Here is a 15,656-nt window from a genome sequence, read left to right as displayed (position 1 = left end):
TCATTTCTCTTTGGCTCTGCTCCCGGCCCTCCACCCCAGCGCTCCAACCCCTCAGCTTCCACCGCCGCACTCTTACCTTCCTCTTTGGGTCCTCAGTCTCGATGGCGGCGCGTGGGTGTCCTCTCAGGCTAGACCAGCTCCAGGTGTGGGCACCTGGACACTAGGTTCACCTTCCTGCTGCGGGGGCGGGGCTTCCCCTCATTTACATAGCGATCGCCCTCTTCATTTGCATGACCCCTTCCCGCCCGAACTCCGTTGCCAAGTCGTGACACCCACGCGACACACCACCCACGCTGCTATAAAAAGGCCCCAAGCGATGGACAAATGCAACGCGAGCCTAAGGTGTCCCGAAAATAACTGGCCACAGTCAGTGAGAAATAAATCCGCTCGCCCGCTAAATCAGAGCGCAAGAGGCAGTCTGCGGGGTCGGACTTGGCCAGCCTACACCAGGAGGGGGAAAGGAAGTGGAATTGCCGAGTGGAAAAGTTCGAGTGCTCCTTATTCCTTGCAGATTTAGCTCTCCCGGGTCTCAGCATGACACTGTGGAACGGCGAGCTACCCTTCTATCCCCAGCCCCGGCATGCTGCTGGCTTCTGCGTTCCTCTTCTCATTGTCATTTTGGTGTTCCTGGCATTGGCAGCCAGCTTCCTGTTCATCTTACCGGGGATCCGCGGTCACTCGGTAAGGGGCGCTAGCTAGTCCGGGTCTGGAGGTAGGGGCGTCATGGAAGTTTGTCTCTCAGAGATCCAGGTCAGGTAAGACGGTGGCAAGGGCTTCCATCCATGGTCAAAGAGGTATAAGTGGAGCACACACAGAATTCTGGAGCACCAAATTCCTGTTCCCAAGCACAAGGAGAGCTCTTTGTCCAAGACATCCCGGAGACTGACGCAGCAGCTGGGAGGTCAAGTAGCATTCAGAAGGCTGTGCCTAGAGTTGGTGGCTGTTTGTTTCTAGGCTTCGCTGGGCCTTCTGCCTCTTCTTACACCACAGGTCCATACCCATCCGGTCTTCTGCTGACGACCTTTATTTAGACCCAGAGGCACCAAAATAGAGGGTCTGTAGTTCCGGTTGCTTGGTTTCCACTGTGCGCTGGGTGACACTCACTTGTAGAGTGTCCCTATGCTGACCTTAACAGGTCTGGGAGTTGAGCAGACTATGTAGGTGCATTTCTTTAGGCGCCCCCTCCCCCCTCTATGGAGATTGCGTCCCTCTATGGAGATTGCGTTCTTTCCAATCTGGGAGGACTCAGCATCCTTGCCTCTTGATCTGTTTCTACAAGTACCTGAGAGGCTGTGTTCTCATCTCCTCCCCTCCTTGATGACCAAGCCCTGGGGCCTGCCTCTCAGGGGAGGTGATCCTGCCTGCCTAACACTTCTCACGGACTCACTGAGCCCCTCCAAGCAGTGACCCGAGGAGGAGAAGACTGGACCACGGCCAGACAACTTGGAGAGGGAAAAGGGCGAGAGAGCACAAGAAATAAGTGCCTGGGCTGCTACCTAGACCAGGAAATGGGACTGGGGAGGCAGAAGCACAGGACTAGGAAATGTCAGGGAAAGCAAGAGTGAAGCCAGCCTCAAAATACTAGGACTGGAGACAGTGTGTGGGGCAAGAGGTGCAGGCACATAAGTTCTCAGAGTGAAGTCTGCTGGGGTCATGGGAGGTCATGTGGGTTATGGTTGGTCAGTATCTAGGCCTGATTTTGATTTCTGTTCCTGCAGCGCTGGTTCTGGCTGGTGAGAATTCTTCTAAGTCTGTTCATAGGTGCTGAAATTGTAGGTGAGTGTGTAGTTTTGTAGGGCGTGAGGGTGGGGAGAGAATTTGGGGTGAGGTGAGAAATGGGCAGAGAGGTCTTCTGGGGGAGTGGGGAGCTAGTAGCTTCTGATCACTCTCCCTCTTCTGGTTCTTTCTGGTGCCCACTCATCTGTCCTTACTAGGCACACCCACAAGACCCTTAGACCATCCCATCATCACTCTTCTAATGCCATCCCCCTCCCCCCCATGCCTCTCCTCACAGCTGTGCACTTCAGCGCGGAATGGTTCGTGGGTAGCGTCAGCACCAACACATCCTACAAGGCCTTCAGTGCGGCTCGAGTCAGCGCCCAAGTCGGTCTGCATGTGGGCCTGGAGGGCATTAATATCACACTCACAGGTGAGGGGACTGGGGCGAAGTGAAACTCCTGGGGCTTGCCGACCGACCGGAGTTTGGGAAATGTGGACCTTCTTGATCTCGCAGACTCAGATAGCTTTTGGCTCTCTTGGATTTACGTTTTCCCCACCTACCACCAATCAATCCAACTCTCTCACCTTGGGTGCCCCATCCCAATTTTCCTATCCGAATCCCGTCGCTCTCCGCAGGGACCCCAGTGCAGCAGCTCAATGAGACCATTGACTACAACGAGAAGTTCAGCTGGCGTTTGGGTGAGAATTACGCCGAGGAGTACACGGAGGCTCTGGAGAAGGGGCTGCCGGACCCAGTGCTCTACCTGGCGGAGAAGTTCACTCCCAGAAGCCCTTGCGGGCTCTATCATCACTATCGACTGGCGGGATACTACGCCTCGGCCACGCTGTGGTAAGGGTTGGAGGGGAGATCCTGTGTGTGCGTGCGCGCGCGCGCGTGGGGTATATGAGGAGGGTCTGTGTGATGAAGGGACGGGGGTCCGCAGAGGCTCACTCCAGTTGCAGCCAATTCGCACCGAGTGAGAATTGTACAGCGCTGGGTCTGAAGGCCACACAGACTGTTGGAATCCGGAAAGACCCAGAAAAGGCCCACAGCTCTGGGGTCCGCTTCTTTTCCGAGGAATCCCCTGGGCCTTCGCCTCTATCCAAGCCCCAGGCATTCGCGCTGGGCTATGCATGGTCAAAGCGGGAGCAAGGCTGTGGGGTCCCTGACGGTGGGAAGAATCCCCCGCGGCAAATAAAGACTTGCCTCCAACTTCTCCGTTGTAGAAGAAAAAAATCCTGGGCTTGAACACAACGGGGAGAGGCGTAGGAAAGTCCAGCTTCAGACTCAGAATGGTCGCTTCCCTCCAGGGTCCTTTGGGTGGTGTCGGGGTGCGTGCGTCCTTCCAGCTCACTATAATGCTTATTCCCTGCAGGGTGGCGTTCAGCCTCTGGCTCCTCTCCAACGTGTTGCTCTCCATGCCCGTCCCGCTCTACGGGGGACTGGCGTTGCTCACCACCGGCGCCTTTGCGCTCTTCGCTGTCTTCGCTTTCACCTCCATCTCCAGCGCACCCTTCTGCCTGTTCCACCTCGGCTCTGCCACACTGACAACTCACTATGGCGCCGCCTTTTGGGTCACTCTAGCCACGGGTGAGGACCGAGGCGGGACCTGGCCTGGGGAAGAACGGTGGGGACGGGATTTAGACTAGACCACAAGGTCGGTGGGTCAAACTCACCAGCCGCTCCTCGGAAACCCTATACAGACAGGGTCGCTGTGAGTCGGAACCGACTCAACAGCACTCACTTAACAACCAGTGCGCTTTCCAGTTTACAAAATGCCTTCACATTGAGGTACCAAAAAACCCGGTGCCATTGAGTGTTACACAAACACTGTCAGTCTGTAAGGGAGCAGATAGTAACAGCCTCATCTATTACATCATGCCCATTTTACAGGTGAGGATTGGGGAGGGGGCGTTCAGAAGGGTTCGGTATCTTTCCCCAGTTAGTATGCAAGTCTGCACATGTATCATAAAAATTCCGATTAGAGGTCTTTCTGCAGTGAGTATGTCTGCGTATGTGTTGGGAAAAGAAAAGCGAGAGTCAGCACCCATAGGTGGCAAAAGGGAGGTCGGCTTCTGGCCCGGAGCCTTGGTCGTCCCTTTACTCCAGTCACCTCGTCACAGGCATCCTGTGTCTTCTCCTTGGAGGGGTGGTGGTCATTCTTCACTACATGCGGCCCAGCGCCCTTCGCATCTTCCTGGATCAAAGCATCAAGGAACGCGAAGGCCAGACGAGATGGGAATCGCCTCTTATTCTCAGCAATCCTCTGCACCAGCAACCCGACGTTCCGGACTTAGAAATGACCACTAACTTGTGAAGAGCACGCTACCATGGACTCCTATTCCACCTCAGGCCCAGGCGGGCCAGGAGGCAGTGCCCTCTGGGCCTAGTTTGGAAGAACTCTGGGAAGGGTACAGCATTGTGGGCGCCCGCTGGAAGAGCCGGCAGCCTCGAGCTTCTTCCACACCCAAAGGGTCTCCCAAGGTGAATTGTAAATAAACTTTTTTGTTGTTGTTTTATTTTTAAAACAAACTTTCCCCCCTTAATTTATATGATTTTCCAGCTTCTTGAGGACGCACGCTCTTGGGTAGATTCGCTGAGCTGAAGACAGTCTAGTGTACTCTTTTCTGCGTTGCTATGAAACCAGAGGGAAACCGATTTTCTCGGTTAGGGGAATAGGGCAAAATCCAAGAGGCTCTGGGGTAGAGGCGCCCTCTAGTGGGGCTTTAGGGAAACTGACCGGATCTTCATGGGTTGCTGCTTTCACTCTCCTAGTTGAATGGATTGGGGAAGAGTAACGTTTTGAAGTGTATTTATTAACTCCTCACACGTCCTTTTAAGGTGGTGTCTAAGGGACTACGTAGATTTCAGAAAGACATTGTTGTGTTGTTGTTGTGTGCCGTCGAGTCGGTTCTTACCCATAGCGATCCTCTATAGGATTTCCGAGGAGCAACTGGTGAGCTTGAACCACAGACCTTGAAGTTCAATCGGGCTTTGCAGTCCAGTGCATTAACCCATACAACCATACCAGGACTCCCCGAAAGACATAAAAATCCAAATACTGGGTTGTTTTTTTTTTAAGATCCAAGGCAAGGTTTACAATCTTTTTTTTTGACATATTTGGAAACTGAAGTCCAAAGAGAAGGTGGCACTGCTGGTTAATATTAGGCCTGGGATGTTTCCCTTGGTGCTGTCTTTCATTGCACCAAGAGGCCACACAAATCAAGGAAATAAAGGAAAAACAAAAGAAACCCATGAAGAAGGAAAACAAAAGGGATGCAAGGGACCAAATGAAAATCACATTGTAATTACCCCCCCACACACACACACACATGCACATATTATGTGGGAGAACTTGGGCTTCTGCAAATGGCATGGGCATCTCAAGGATCTCAAGGAAAGGCAGGAATGCTGTGCAAGAAGCATGTGCTTGGTCTTGACCATGGCAGCATGAAGTACATGTATGCTGGATGTCTATGTTTCACCTTATGGCTTTTTCTTTCTTTCTTTTACAACATCAATGGGTAGGGCCACTCTTTCTCTCCACCTACAGACTGGAGCCGATCCCAGATAGAAGCCACCCTGCAGGCGGCTCTGGTGCTTTTATGAGGCTCCAATGAGAACAAGAGCCCAATCCGAAGTCCATGTGGCAGTCAGAAGACCGCTACAGTCTACACTCAGGCTCCTTGGGGTGCTCCCCCTGACAACACACCTCAGAGGAAGCCTCTGACAGAGGGATGTCCTCAGTCTTCAAACTCTCAGCCATAGGTCGATAGCGAGGGCTCAGGAGTCCCCCTTTCTCCGGAGTCCACTGCAGCACGATGTCCTCCCTTGCATTCTGGTTGAAGAAAGCCTTCAGCCTGTTGGGCTGCATTCTGTGGGCCACCGCCATGGCCAGGCCCAACAGCACACACAGAAGTCCTGCGAACAAGGGCAACAGACGTCCCATTTTAGTGCCAGTAACCTGTCCCAAGGACATCTTCTCCTAGGAGCATGTATCTGAACAACTCTAAGGAAGGGCTGGAGGCCCTGCTTCAGGGCAACTCGGACTCAGAGAGGTGACTAGCTTAGGGTCATACTGCTGGTAAAGCTCTGTTGTTCTTACTTTCTGGACTCCAAGCCCAGGGCTCTCTCAGTTACATCCCAGCAGAGAGAAGGAGAATGAACTGTGAGAACAGAACATGGAGAATGGCAAAGGGGGCAGAGACTGGGCCAAGAGAGGCAGGTAAAACTTGCAGGACAAATCAAAGTGCTATGAGGCAGGGACAGGAGGGTTCTAAGAATGGGGGTCACAGAAGATGTTTGGAGGAGGTAGAAGAGGACATGGGGTTGGAAGAGTTGGAAAATTCAGGGAGGAGCTGAGTAAAGAGAGTTGGGAGACGAGGGGCGTGGCAGAGACAGATAGAATGGGGAGGTGGGGGAGTGCAATCGAAGACAGAAAACCAGAAGATGAAAGCTGTAAGAGAGACTGGGGCTTTAAAGTGGGGAAAGGCAACCCTGGCCCCAGAAGCAGACCCAGAACTCCACCATTGTGGCTGACCCTGCTCTCCTCCCTGTCCTGAGCCCTCTAGTGCCTGTCTTCAGGTCTGGGCCTTACCTGTGGCCAGTGTGATCCAGAAGGCCGGCCCACAGTGAGTGTGCAGTGTGGCAGTGCCCAGGCGCAGGAGACAGGGTGACGTGAAGGAAGTGGCCATGGAGAAGAAGAACAGGGCCAATAGCTGAAAACACCCAGTGGCCAGCAGCATGTGGCTACCATAGACCAGCACGGGCATGGACAACATCACATTGGTCAGCAGCCAGCAGAGAAATGCCACCCTGGAGAGCCAGAAGTGGAGAGAAATGACCACCTTCCTCTACCTGCTGGGGAAGCTGGAGGGGCCTAGGTGGAGGTTCAGGGGCCCATGGAGGCCCCAAAGATGCAAAGTAAGGATTCCACCCCATAGACATCCCAGTCAAGTTCTATGGTGACTGGTACCAGCCTGCCCCATCAGGGACCTCCACATGAGAAGAGGAAGGATGGGTAAAACCTCCTTCCTGTCTCTGTCAGCAGGACCTCCATCCCTTCAATCCTACCATACGCACCACAGTATGGCTGAGGTGTAGTGTCCTGCCAGGCGGTATCGGCGGTGTAGGCCACATGGGCTGCTTGGGGTGAACTTCTCCGCCAGGTAGAGCACAGGGTCCGGCAGCCCCTTCTCCAGTGCCTTTGCATATTCCTTAGCATAGTTCTCACCCAGGCGCCAGGTGAACTCTTCATTATAATTGATAGTCTCATTCAGCTGCTGCACTGGGGTCCCTAGGGAATGGCCAGCTGTGCTCAGCAGGAATCCCAGGGTCAGAGTGTGGGCAGTCATTCATCTGGACAAAGGCCCACCCACACTGGGCAGAGGGACAACCTGTCTCAGCTGGGAGAAGGCAGCTTTCAAGCATTGGCCTCCCTTCCATCCCTCAACACCCCACACATCAGTGCTGGACATCCTGTAATTCTTTGGACCACACCAAACATAGATCCCAGAGATACAGAGTAGAGTCTCCGCTCCCCTCACCTTTGAGAGTGATGTTGAGTCCTCCCAGGCCAACCTGCAGCCCGACATCAGCACTGATCCACTCCGAGCTGAAGGCCTTGTACGATGTATTGGTGCTGACCTGGCCCACTGACCATTCAGAACTGAAATTCACAGCTGGGGTTGGGGAGGTGGACATATAGGAACTCAGGGAGATCTACTCACTACAAGGAACCCTTGTTTCTTTGGCTCTTAATTGTATGCCCAGTAACTAGCGCAGGGTCTGGAGCATGCTAAATCCATAATCAATAAGTAGGATGAATAAATGGGTCACAGTCTAAGATCTCCCTTGGTCATACTCGGTTTGTCCCTTTCCTAGTCCTCCTCCTCCCCACCCACCCCCACCCCACTGTAACAAATTATAACAAACACAGTTTCATCTCTCCTATCTGCCTAGTCACCAAAGCAGAGCAGGCAGCCCTCCCCTGCTTCCTCTGTTCTTGTCTCTAGAGGTCTTCTCCCTCCAGCCCCCCGACAGTTATTTTGACCTGTTCACCCTTGAATATGTTAGGAAGGTTGGGGAGATGCCCCTAGCATGGTTTCCCAGGGGCCCACACTCTTCAGGGCAACAGTAAGAGTGGAGGCAAGAGGCCACGGTGAAGGACACCATGAAGGAACGGGGTCTGGAAGGTCACTCTGAAGCAGGGGCTGCTATGGGGTAGCAAAGCCTGGAGAGGAGTAGACTTGGGGAAGGAGATGGAATGAAGGCAGCTGTCCAAGTTAGCTGTGCTTAGCACTCACCCAGAATCACAGCCCCGATGAATAAGCTGGTCACCACCCGAAGCAGCCAGAACAGCCTCTGAATCATAGGGTGGGTGGGTTTAGTAAGGTGTGCCCTCCCTCCAAGTCCACCCTTAAACTCTTGCAAAATTTGATGGTGATGCTTCTAAAATTGTGGTCACTTGGTCAATTCAGGTCTGCTTATCTGGCACATAGTAGGGGCTCAAAAATTCCCTCTTAAATCAATGAATCAGGTACGAGTGGGTGCTATACTAAGGTGTGGTATGGTGTGAGAATCTTTCTCAGGGCCAGAGTCTTTTTTTCTGAGCTTGGTTGTAGTCAGGGAGACCAGACCTCCACCTGGAGACTGAGGTCTTTCTGGGACTGGGGTTTCCAGGGCTAGGTAGGATTGTTTCTCACCATCTTGCCCCGGATGCCAGGCAGGATGATGATGAAGGTGACCAGTGCCATCAGAAAGATGGTGATGATGATGGCCAAGGTGGTGTCCATTGGGAAGATTGGCTTGGGGCCAGCATAGAAGGGGAATGTGTGTCCCAAAGCAGCCATTTTGGTGAGGATGTGTGGCAGGAAGGAGATGCTGCATGGAACAATAGATATTTATGGAGCGTCTTCCATGTACCAGGCATGTTCTACAACAGACCAGGTCCCTCTCCCCTGAAGCTGACATTTCAATGCTTCACTGGTTCACTGGACTCCACTGTCCCTGCCATTCCACTGCCCTCAGCCACCCTTCCCCATCTTCTGGCTGTGGCAGAATGAGGGTCTTGGTAATCAGTCTCTTTTGCTCCATGGTCCCTTCCTAACCCCAGGTCCCTTAACCTAGTCCCTTAACCCTCAAGATTTCTCTGCTTCCTCTCGGCCTGTCTTAAGAAATAGAATTCTCTTTTCTCTCCCTAGGGCCTACATAAGCAGAGAGATCACAGAACATAAAAAGTGCTATATTTACTATTAAGTGATGGTACAAAAGTGAAAGATAATACAGATAACAAAAAGATTGGCTTTCTTCTTCAATCCTCAGAGGAATAAAGGCCAGACAGCTCTGCTAGTATACAATCCAACTACATCATCAGAGGGCTGATTTCCGAACCTGGTACTGCCTGTACTGTCCAGCTTTCTCAGGAACCTTGGTTTCTGTTTGAGTAACTCCAGAGCAATTGAGCTAACTGAATACACCTCAGTAAGCACTGAAGGATCACTTGCCCTATACCAGGCACAGTGTCTTCTGACCCACACATCACCAACATTGGCCCTTCTATTCAAATTCCCAGGGCTACTTTCAGCTCAAACTTTGGCTTTGGTCTTCTCTGCCCCTTCCCTGATCTCAGCTAGTTTGATCTCTGTCTTCCCTTTACAGAGAAGATACTGAAAAGTGGTACCTGAAATTATTACATTTTACTAAGTATAAAGTTGTTGTTGTTGTTGTTAAGTGCCATTGAGTTGGTTCCGACCCATAGTGACCCTGAACAGGGTTTCTGAGGCTGTAAATCTTTACAGGAGCAGAAAGCCTCCTCTTTCTCCCGTGGAGCAGCTGGTAGTTTCGAACTGCTGACCTTGCGGTTTGCAGCCTGATTCGTAACCACTACGCTACCAGAGTAGACACTATTATTTTATGTACCAGAAAGAAAGAAAAGTGATTTCATTTAAACCACAACAGCCATTGCTTATAAGACACAACCCAATTTCACAGATGTTAAAAAGTGGGGGGAGTGGGGGATGGGGAAGGGGGATGCATCTTAGAATCGATGATCCCAGTTCTGCTCATGGGATCTGTACCAGGATCTCAGTTTGCCCAGAAGGTTCCATAGTTTACAATCTGACCATGTAGCATCTTGTTGAGCAATATAGTGAAAAAATAAGCTTTGGTCAAGCAGTCCTAGGTTCTGCCTCGGTCTCTTTGACCTCTACAGAGACTTGGTTTTATTGAAAAATGGGAATAATAATGTTTACCTCATAGGGTCATTATGAGTATGAAATGAGATTGTGTATGTAAAGTGCTAAGAATAGTGCCTGTAACAATGTAATATCAATAAGTTGAAGCTCCCAGACTGGAAAGGAAGGTTCATTTTATTACTCCATTTGTCTCTTTCTCCAGTCCTTCTTGGAGAGAGAAAGCTCTGGGCTGGAATCAGTTCTGGGTCTAGTTCTAGTTCTTCACTGACTAATTTTGTAACAATAAAGAGGCAAGTGACAACTTTCCTAATCTTCATTTCCTCATTTGTAATTGGATATCCAGGTCTCTTCTAGTTCTATATGCTGTGATTTTCCTACAGTACACCCTAGCTCCCAGCCTGCTCCTCTCCTTCCATGTTGGCTGTCTTTGAGGATAACATGATGTCAGACAAAGAAAAAAACACTTACTTATTAATACTGTCTTTTGAACAAGTCACATAACCGCTGAGTCTCATTTTTAACATAAAGTAGTTTTTGCTTTTTTCTTAACTGTTCAATCTGGCCCCCATCTCAGAGAAATGGGTGTCCTTTCTCCAATGCTGCATATCCATCCTCCGGCTCATGATCCCAATCCTGCCTGCCTTCTCTGTCACATTTCTCATCAATTGTCTCTTTTACCAAAAACAAAAACAAAGGGACACTCCTTCTTGACATTTCTGGGTTCCCTCCAGTGGTTATCCTATGGGACTCTTTCCCTTTCATGGCCAGGCTTTTCTGAAAGAATAGTCTAAGTCTATATTGGTATTTTTACTTGCGCATCTTCTCAGCCCACTTCAATCTGGCTTCTCCCCATCCCTAACTTCTTTATTAAGTCACTAAGTGTTGTATCCAAAGGTCAGTTTTCATGTTTCATCCTTCTTGGATCACTCCCTTTTTCCTCAAACTTCTCCTTGGCCATCCATGCCACCATATTCTCACAGGTCTCCTTCTCTGGGCCACACTATTCTCAGCTCTTACTTAGTTCTTCCTCCTTCTTAAATATTGATGCTCTCTAGGATTCTATTTTGGATCTCTTCTCTTATCACTCTTCAAAATTCTCTGGGCAATCTCATTCCCTATGGCATTCATTGCCATAGCTGGGGCTCTCAAATCTGTATCTCTAGATTAATTTACTACCTGGCCTCCAAACTTAAAAAGCCAACTACCCAGTGAGCATTTTCACTTGATGTTCATGATACCTCAAATCTAACAAGTCCCAAATTGGATTCATTTGTTCTGACCCTGCTTTTTATCCTTTGTCTCTTTGGTAGCACCACTACCCCATGCCATTCAAATAAATCATTTTACCTCCTGAGTATTTCTTGAAACCATTCACACATTTTCATTCTTACTGCCTCTGCCTTAATTCAGTTTCATCATCTCTTGCCTGGTGCTAGAATAATTTTTCTTACAAGCAAACATAATTATTTTACTTCTTTGCTTGTAATGATTTCTGGGACAATCTAATCTCACCATCATATATAAAGTCCATTATAATCTGGTCCCACTTACTCCTTCATTTTCATTTTCTGTTCAGCTGATTCTCTAACAATAACTAAATTATTTGCCTCTCCCTCAATATGACATGCTCTTTCAAGCCTCAATGCCTTTGTATACGTCATTTCCTCTATTTGGAATGCTCTCACCCTTTTGGCAAACTTCTTTACACTCTTCAAGTCTCAACTCGTTACCTCCTCTCTGAAGTTTCCTCTGACACCATTGGGCCAATTTGAGCAGTCTCACCTCGAATGTTCTGATTGTGTTTTGAACATACCTTGATGATTACAACGTCTATAATGGTCTGAACATCTGTCTCCTCATTAAACTCTAAGCTCCTTGAGGGAAGAGGCTTTGGCTTTCCATCTTTGCATCCTCTACACATTGTTGTTGTTAAGTATAGTCAGGTCAGTTCCGACTCATAGCAACTGTATGCACAACAGAACAAACCACTGCCTGGTCCTGTATCGGCCTCACAATACGCTTGTTAAGCGTGAGCCCATTGTTATTGCCACTGAGTTAATCCATCTTGTGAGGGTCTTCCTTTCTTTTGCTGACCCTCCACTTTACCTAGCATGATGTCCTTCTCAGGGACTAGTCCCTCCTGATAATATGTCTGAAGTGTGAGAGACGAAGTCTTACCATGCTGGCTTCTAAGGAACAATCTAGCTGTATTTCTTCCAACACAGATTTGTTTTCTAGCAGTCCATGGTACTTTCAATATTCTTCTCCAACACCATAACTTAAAGGAATCAATTCTTCTACAGTCTTCCTTATTCCTTGTTGAACTTTTACATGCATATGAAGCTACTGCTTGGGTCAGATGTCACCTCAAACTGACATCTTTGATCTTGAATACTTTAAAGAGGTCTTGTGCAGCAGAGTTGCCTAACACAGTAAGTCTAATTGCCCAATGCAACCCCCTACAATAGCATATAGTAATCAGGCTTTGTATATACACCAAATGAATGAATATATGAATGAGTTCCTTTTCCTTCGTTTGCTCCCGATTTTGCACACAAGAGGGAGCTATGCTTCCTCACTGCCCTATAATTGTACTTCATTCTACATTCTTCTGTTCAACATTAACATTAACTGAATTTCATCAGTACTGGACTAAGGACTAACTGGAAGGGATTTGACCAACTCTGGTAATTTGTACTGACTTCACAAAATTTCCAGAAAACCTCTTCCAATAGTTGGAGTCTCCAAAACTAACCAAGACCCAAGCATTAATGAGCATGTTTATTTGAATCAGAAATATATATTCCCACCCTAGTTAAAGTGAGTAAGAATTTATAGATGAAATTAATCTTGTAAAATCTATAAAAATGACAGTAAACAGGGCTTCTAATTAATTCTTCCTAGTGTAGCCATAGCCTGCTAATAACTCTCTCTTAGAAAACAAGGGCAGCGTGTATGCAGCATAGCAACCAAATCTCTTGACCACAGTTGGAAACAGAGTTGCCCCACCCAAAGATGGCAGCTGACTCCTCTGCTTTGAACGTGTGTCATTCTCCATCCTGACAATAATCCAGTATCCCACATCAGGATTCCGAAAGAGCTCACAACATCTTTTCCTAGTCTCTCAATCTAGAGCTTCCACCTGTAACTTTTCCTACTCTGGTTATCATTCTGCTTCATCCCATTTTTTTTTTCCCCCCTAATTCAGGCTTGTCTCAATTTGCTCCCTTGGCCAAACAATATGGATGCAGTATCTGAACAGGTTGGATCTGGTTCAAAACCCTGTATTTAAGGCAGATGATGATTGAGCTAAGAATATTTTATTGACAACACCTAGACAGAAGCCATTACATTTTGATGAAAGGGTGTAGGAGGAAGAATTATAAAGTGTAGTATATACTGGTTAATCAGATGGGACTATAAAGCAAGGTTGCTAATAGCAAGAATACATTTCACATGCTGAAATCGCAAAGCTAAATATTTGCAATACAAGTAATAATATGTAATGCAATTTTCTTTGGTCAGGGTTGAATATTAATAGTATTATACCTACTTTTATTTAAAAGGGAGATTATAAAATATTTTACAAGAACGACTCATCTCTATTAACAGGGTGCTTCAAAGACACACTGACAAAAGCTTTCTGTATCATAAGTATAGAAGAACAATGCTAACTTACTCTTAATTCTCCAAAATATTTATTAAATATGGCTAAGCAAAAAGATAGTTGGTGGTGAGTTTTACAAGACAGAAAAAGGGACAGCTGGTGAATAAAACTTATCTTTCTTCATCTTTGTTGTTGTTCATTATAATGACTTAAGTCTTCCTTAATCAACACTGCCTAATTTAAAGTTAATTTTCCATAATGCTGATCCTAATTTGGTTACATTGTTAAATTACCGGGCCTCTTGCATGAAGAGGCGGGATTGAAATGAACGTTTCCACGCATAGCAATCCTGCTTTTCCTACAAAACTCGTGTTTTCCTCTGGAATATCTTCCTTCCTAGTTTGACAAGTAGAGTCTGACAATAGAACTTCTAATTTGAGAAAAATGTCATGTAAATGTTCACCGGGCCCACTTCTCCTAGCTGACTACCATGATTTGTATATATGTTATTGTTGCTAAGTGTCGTCAAGTTGGTTCCTACCCACAGAGATACTGTATAGGGTTTCTGAGGAGCTGCTGGTGAGCTTGAAATGCCAACCTTGCTGTTCAAACCGACTTTGTAGTTCAGAGCATTAACCCATAGCACCACACATTTTGAACATATATACATAATATAAATTAGTATAGCTGAGTTCTAGCGTAGTGCTGTAGGGTAAGCACTGGACTACTAACCACAGGTTGGCAGTTAAAACCCACCATCTGCTCCTTGGAAACCCTAAACAGGGTTGCTATGAGTCAGAACCAACTTGGTGGCATTTAACAACAACAAATTTGAATAAATATGCAGATGTTTATCAGACACATTTTATAAAAACACAAGACCTAGACACAAGATGAAAGCACACAAACTACCTCATTCTTAATGACAGAGACCTTAAAACACACCATCAGAGGACTTGTGACAAAATGGCAGTGATTTCTCACCGGGGTGGGCCAATCCCACACTTTGGGGTCCTCCTTTCACCTAGCCTGTGAAAGATTTCAAATACTGATGCCTTTTCTCATCCCCAAGCATATTTCCAATGCAGTTACTTAGTCCTCACATGAAGTGAGGTTCCCTTGTTAAATATAAAGGATGGGCAAGAGATATAGGTTAGAATCTTTAAAAAACAAACAAACAAAACAAAACCTTAGCCTATTACAACTCCAGTCTCCAGCATTCAAAGTCAGTTATGTGCTTGGTCAGCGCTCTATGACTTCTCTTAGCTTGACTCAATCGATCCCCAGAAGTCTCCCCCTGACTTTCTGCCAGAACTCAGACAGAGTAAGGCCCCTAAAGCTCTACAAAGTGGGGAGGGTGACAGGTTTGGATTTGCCAAGAACTCTAATTAGTGATGCAAAGCCACTGGAACATGATGATTTATTTCCCAGTTAGGGCTGGCTCCATTAAAGTTTATAGCTCTAGTTGGCTAATGGGACCCTGTCAGGAATTGCTGTTCAAGACCTTCCTCTTCAAGAAAGAGATCTGTGAAGGCATGTGCCTGTATGTCCTTTCAGCAAAGGAGGAGTTTGGTGGAGAAACAGAATAGGATCTGAAAAGTGGGCTTGGGCAGGATTCCCCAGTGCTGAGGCGGGTGAGGAGCTCAGGGGTGCTAAATCAGGTTAACCAAAGTATACAGAATTCAGTTAAGCTGACATAAAGATTCAATGTCTGTAGACTTGATGGCATTTATAGACTTAGGAGTGTTCCTACCAAACTTCCTCTTTGGAGAATTACCACTAGATCAGAGCTTCTTGTTAAGTGCCATGGAGTCAATTCTGACCCATAGCACACTGGATAGGGTTTCCAAGGAGCAGCTGATGAGCTTGAACCACCGACCTTGCAGTTCAAACGACTTTGCAGTCTGATGAATTAGTCCACAGCGCCACACCACAACTACTAGAACAGAGCTTGGTCTAGGGGAATTTACGAAGTGTGCCCCTAGGGGCCGAGGCCGGGGCGGGGGTGGCACTTCAAGGCCGGCTCCTAATCTGCTTTTACCGCTCGGACCCCGCAGGCACATCTCCCGCCACCCACACCCGGATGACGGTTCTTTACCTTGGTCTTTTCGAAAACAAGTGTCCGTGGAAGCCG

At 47.8% G+C, this 15,656-nt stretch overlaps 2 protein-coding genes across 2 annotated transcripts; one reads left to right on the top strand and one right to left on the bottom strand.

The window, feature by feature from the left end:
* Positions 1 to 534: 534 nt before the first annotated feature.
* Positions 535 to 4,037, top strand: DUOXA2 (dual oxidase maturation factor 2). Its single transcript, XM_006831696.1, has 6 exons — positions 535 to 681; positions 1,719 to 1,776; positions 2,015 to 2,149; positions 2,356 to 2,569; positions 3,096 to 3,310; positions 3,844 to 4,037. The coding sequence occupies exons 1-6, from the start codon at positions 535 to 537 to the stop codon at positions 4,035 to 4,037; spliced, it is 963 nt and encodes a 320-aa protein (XP_006831759.1).
* Positions 4,038 to 5,384: 1,347 nt separating this feature from the next.
* DUOXA1 (dual oxidase maturation factor 1) lies at positions 5,385 to 8,571 on the bottom strand. The gene is made up of 6 exons (XM_006831873.1): positions 8,425 to 8,571; positions 8,026 to 8,083; positions 7,267 to 7,401; positions 6,803 to 7,016; positions 6,318 to 6,535; positions 5,385 to 5,641 (listed from the first exon to the last, which is right to left on the bottom strand). The coding sequence occupies exons 1-6, from the start codon at positions 8,569 to 8,571 to the stop codon at positions 5,385 to 5,387; spliced, it is 1,029 nt and encodes a 342-aa protein (XP_006831936.1).
* Positions 8,572 to 15,656: the final 7,085 nt, after the last annotated feature.

The sequence above is a fragment of the Chrysochloris asiatica genome, unplaced genomic scaffold (assembly GCF_000296735.1).
Source record: "Chrysochloris asiatica unplaced genomic scaffold, ChrAsi1.0 scaffold00004, whole genome shotgun sequence".
In the NCBI taxonomy this organism is placed as follows: Eukaryota; Metazoa; Chordata; class Mammalia; order Afrosoricida; family Chrysochloridae; genus Chrysochloris; species Chrysochloris asiatica.
This window is presented reverse-complemented; position numbering and strand designations above follow the sequence as displayed.